Genomic DNA, 4,099 nt, shown 5'->3' on the forward strand with positions numbered 1-4,099 from the left:
TGTTTACAGCGAGCGTGCATTTGTGTGTGTGTGTGTGTGTGTGTGTGTGTGTGTGTGTGTGTGTGTGTGTGTGTATGTGTGTGTGTGTGTTTGCATCATTGTAGTCAGCATTCCACAATGCGGCACTAAATATCCACTACTACTGTACTACGCCCATTGTAACTGCGGGCCAAAACACAGAAAATACCCTATTTGTGTAATATTAATGAGTGCGTGCGTGCGTGCGTGCGTGCGTGTGTGTGTGTGTGAGTGTGATAGAGTGTGTGTGTGAGAGAGAGAGAGAGAGAGAGAGAGAGAGAGAGAGAGAGAGAGAGAGAGAGAGAGAGAGCTTGCATATGCATGCAGCATTCCAGTAGTAACATTCCAGCAATAGCAGAAACAAAAATAGACATTTACTACACGCATCGTAACTGCAGGCAAAAACACAAAAGGAGCCTATTGTGTTATGAGAAATTATGTTAACCATGTAAACAGACACACTATAGTGTGTGTGTGTGTGTGTGTGTGTGTGTGTGTGTGTGTGTGTGTGTGTGTGTGTGTGTGTGTGTGTGTGTGTGTGTGTGTGTTTACATGTGTTTGTGACTGTGTGTGTAATTGTAAGGATGGCACAGAACTTACACAGAGATACCAGATACAAGTGCATTCAAATCCCACCCTTTGCTACTTTCCTACCGCACTCCATAGTTAAGGTGCCCTTGAGCAAGGCACCTATCCCCGGGCCCACACAGCTGCAGGGACTGTAACAAATGCGCTACCAATACCATACCAAGTCGCTTTGGATAAAAAAGCACCAGCCAAGAGTAATGTAATGTAATTATAATTTGTTTGTGTGCATAACAGTAATGACGGCACAGAGTTCGGTGGCTCCATCTACCAGAAGGTGAACGGCAGTCTGGAGACGGCGGTGAACTTGGCCTGGACCGCTGGCAGCAACAACACGCGCTTCGGCATCGGGGCCAAGTTCCAGCTGGACAAGGACTCCTCTATCTCTGTAAGAGACTCTCTCTCTCTCTCTCTCTCTCTCTCTCTCTCTCTCTCTCTCTCTCTCTCTCTCTCTCTCTCTCTCTCTCTCTCTCTCTCTCTCTCTCTCTCTCTTTCTTGCGCTCTCTCTCTTTACTACGACACACACTACTCATCTAGCCTGGTCACTGCCATTGAACTATGAGTCACCTGTGTTTGTAAGCCTCTCTCTTTATTATTAGGCCACTGCTGCTCTACAGTAGTCTGGACATTTAACTACACAAATCACATTGAAATCGAAGGCCAAAAAGATCCCAAAGATTTCAAATGTCCAGTGTGCACCATGAACCACAGTGGATTTAAAGTTATTTTCGCATATCTCCATATGCCAGTGAAACGCAACAGTTGTTTCAGACTGCAATGGCCGCTCGCATGGACTCACTCATCTACATTGATTCTGAAATTTCAACTGTATTTTTCAAATTTTCGGTCTGCCGTTAAAGTAGCACCTCATTACAAGACAAATGTTTCCCCAATCAAGTGCAAAGATTTCCACAAACCGACGCACATGGCGTAGCTCCAGATGTGAGTTTGTGGAGCATGGCAGAACAAGAGTCAGGTTTCCAGTATGTACCGCAAATTGTATAAAATTCAAAGTTTCTTCCTCTATGTTGTGCCCCCTGCAGGCCAAGGTGAACAATGCCAGCCTTATCGGAGTGGGATACACACAGAGTCTGAGGCCAGGTAACCTGCACAAACCTTACTGTGTGTGTGTGTGTGGGGGTTTGTGTGTGTGTGTGGGTGGGTGGGTATGTGTCTGTGTGTGTGGGTGTTTGTTTGTTTGTGTGTGTGTCTACATGTGTCCGTGCATGTGTCTGCCTTTCGATCTTTCTGTCAGTCATGAAATATGATTATATTATTGTGTGTTAGAATATACTTTAAGTTTTGGAAGGTCTCCTTACTCTCTTTCTCTCCCTCTCTCCCTCTCTCTCTCTCTCTCTCTCTCTCTCACCCTCTCCTTGCAGGTGTGAAGCTCACCCTCTCGGCTCTCATCGATGGGAAGAACTTCAGCGCCGGAGGTCACAAGGCCGGTCTGGGCTTTGAGCTGGATGTCTAAACCAGATGAGAAAAGAGAAGAGGAGGAGGAGAGGAAATGGAGGGAAGCGTTAGAGGAGATTAGAGGGAGAGGACAGGAGACGCATGGGTGAAAAAAAAGCGAAAGACCACAGAATCAAGCCACGCCACTCAGAAATGTGCAACAGTAAAAAAAAAATGAAAACAAAAAATCGAAACCCTCTCTGTCCCTCTTCGCACCTGTATTCATACCCTCTCACACACACATAACTCACATACAAACAACCTACGCACACATACACAGATTTTGGGCCTTAACCCTTTGTGACTTGCCACTTTCCACGTAAAAAACAGAGCACCTGTCTTGAAAACGGTACTGTCATGGTTACGCCCCCCATCAGTACCATCTCCATAGTAACAGTGCCATGCTGTTTGCAACTCATACCACATGTCCACAGCAATAGTAAACTGGATTATTCCTTCTACACATATGGGACATGCATACTAGCATACAGACACTCATGCACTCACCACACATACACACACACACACACACACACACACACACGCACACACACACATTTTGACCGTCATGTCTGTGTCGACTTGCCCCACTACAAAATGAGTGTGTTCCTTCACCTTGTTTATTGTTGACATTCATTCATGAATAGTAACCACGTCACAGAGTACGTGTGTGAGTGAGTGTGTGTGTGTGCATGTGGTTCATTCATTTTAATCTTTTTTTGACTTGAACTTGTGTGTCCATGGTGAATGCATATAACACCTTGGGGAGACTCCTAATCAACAGTTCTGGGGGAAAAAAAGAATAATAATAGCAAAGAATAATAATATAATAATATATATGAAATCCACCTCCATTATTCCTCATATCCTCACCAGACATATCAAGGCCATGGGTTTAGTTAGTTACCATGCCAACCAACAAACACCATGCACTCTGACCTCAGACGGTGGCCTCGGGTCATGTGACCAGGAAGTAGTAGTTTTCTCCCATGGACATGTGTAGATGATGTCTATGGTTGTTGCCTGTTGGGAAACGCTGACACGCACACTCTCAGACCCCCCAAAACTCTGACCTGTGTTGTTGGTTAGCGTTAGTATCCCTCGATCTGGTGTGTCTTGTTGTGCCCTGCTGTGTTGTGGGGAGAATGAGCAAGTGGGAAGAAGGTGGCCATCTTGGAACCATCATCCACTACTACCCCACTCGGTGCTCTCTCCCATCCTGACCACTTTAGAACCAACTGGGCTCCTTCTTGTTTTCTTCTATCTCTGCCAAAAAAAACAAACAAACAAAATAACTGCATCCTTTTTAACCTCTTTGTGCCGTGTTCCTTAGAGGCAGTTGGTGGGGTGGGTGGTAGGCTAGCGCCTCGTTTGGGGAGGGGTAGAGTTTGTCATTGATTGTCATGTTGTTTGTTAGGAAGGCCGCGTACATTATAATCGTGGACTTTTCCTATTGTCACATTCTTTTTTTGTTTTCTTCTGTTTTCATCTGCATCTTTTCATCTTGTTTTCTTGCGTGTCTCTCTTTGTCATTTCTTTTGGACCCTAAGCACTGTATTCTGTGTGACTGTGTCGTGTTGGGCTTTGCCGTAGCTTCACATGAGCTCTGTCTCGTGTTGATCAGAAGGAATCTTGTTATAATAAAGAAGAATGTCAAACACTCAGCACTCGGCCTGCTTTATCTCTTGTGTGCACCTTCTTCATCATCGGTACAACACAGTAGCCTACATATAGTTGCATAAAGTGACATGCCACCATTTCTGGATTTAATTGCCACATACAATAATGGCCGTATTCAAAAGGCCACAAATTCTTCAGATATCACCCGATTGCCATGTGAAACGAATCGTTGTAGAGCTTAGCATCTGTACTTTCAGAGTGCATGATTAACTCAATATGCCCCCGGGACTACTTGCAGCCTGTTTTCATGTTACCGGTCACATAATGTGTCACATAATGTGATCAGGTGTGTCACTCTACACTACACAGTAAGCCGACTCTTCACATCAGACCCGTGTAGAAGTATCAAGGGAGAGAACAA

The 4,099-nt window shown here is 45.0% G+C and overlaps 1 protein-coding gene across 3 annotated transcripts in view; it reads left to right on the plus strand.

The window, feature by feature from the left end:
* vdac3 (voltage-dependent anion channel 3) overlaps positions 1-3,722 on the plus strand; it is a 19,628-nt gene extending 15,906 nt beyond the window's left edge. For all 3 annotated transcript variants that reach the window (XM_063195646.1, XM_063195645.1, XM_063195644.1), the window contains 3 exons: positions 841-991; positions 1,647-1,704; positions 1,986-3,722. In XM_063195646.1, coding sequence (XP_063051716.1) covers positions 841-991; positions 1,647-1,704; positions 1,986-2,077 — 301 coding nt within the window. In that variant the 3' untranslated portion in view covers positions 2,078-3,722. The remainder of the gene's footprint in view (positions 1-840; positions 992-1,646; positions 1,705-1,985) is intronic.
* Positions 3,723-4,099: the final 377 nt, after the last annotated feature.

This window comes from Engraulis encrasicolus, chromosome 3, assembly GCF_034702125.1.
Source record: "Engraulis encrasicolus isolate BLACKSEA-1 chromosome 3, IST_EnEncr_1.0, whole genome shotgun sequence".
NCBI lineage: Eukaryota > Metazoa > Chordata > Actinopteri > Clupeiformes > Engraulidae > Engraulis > Engraulis encrasicolus.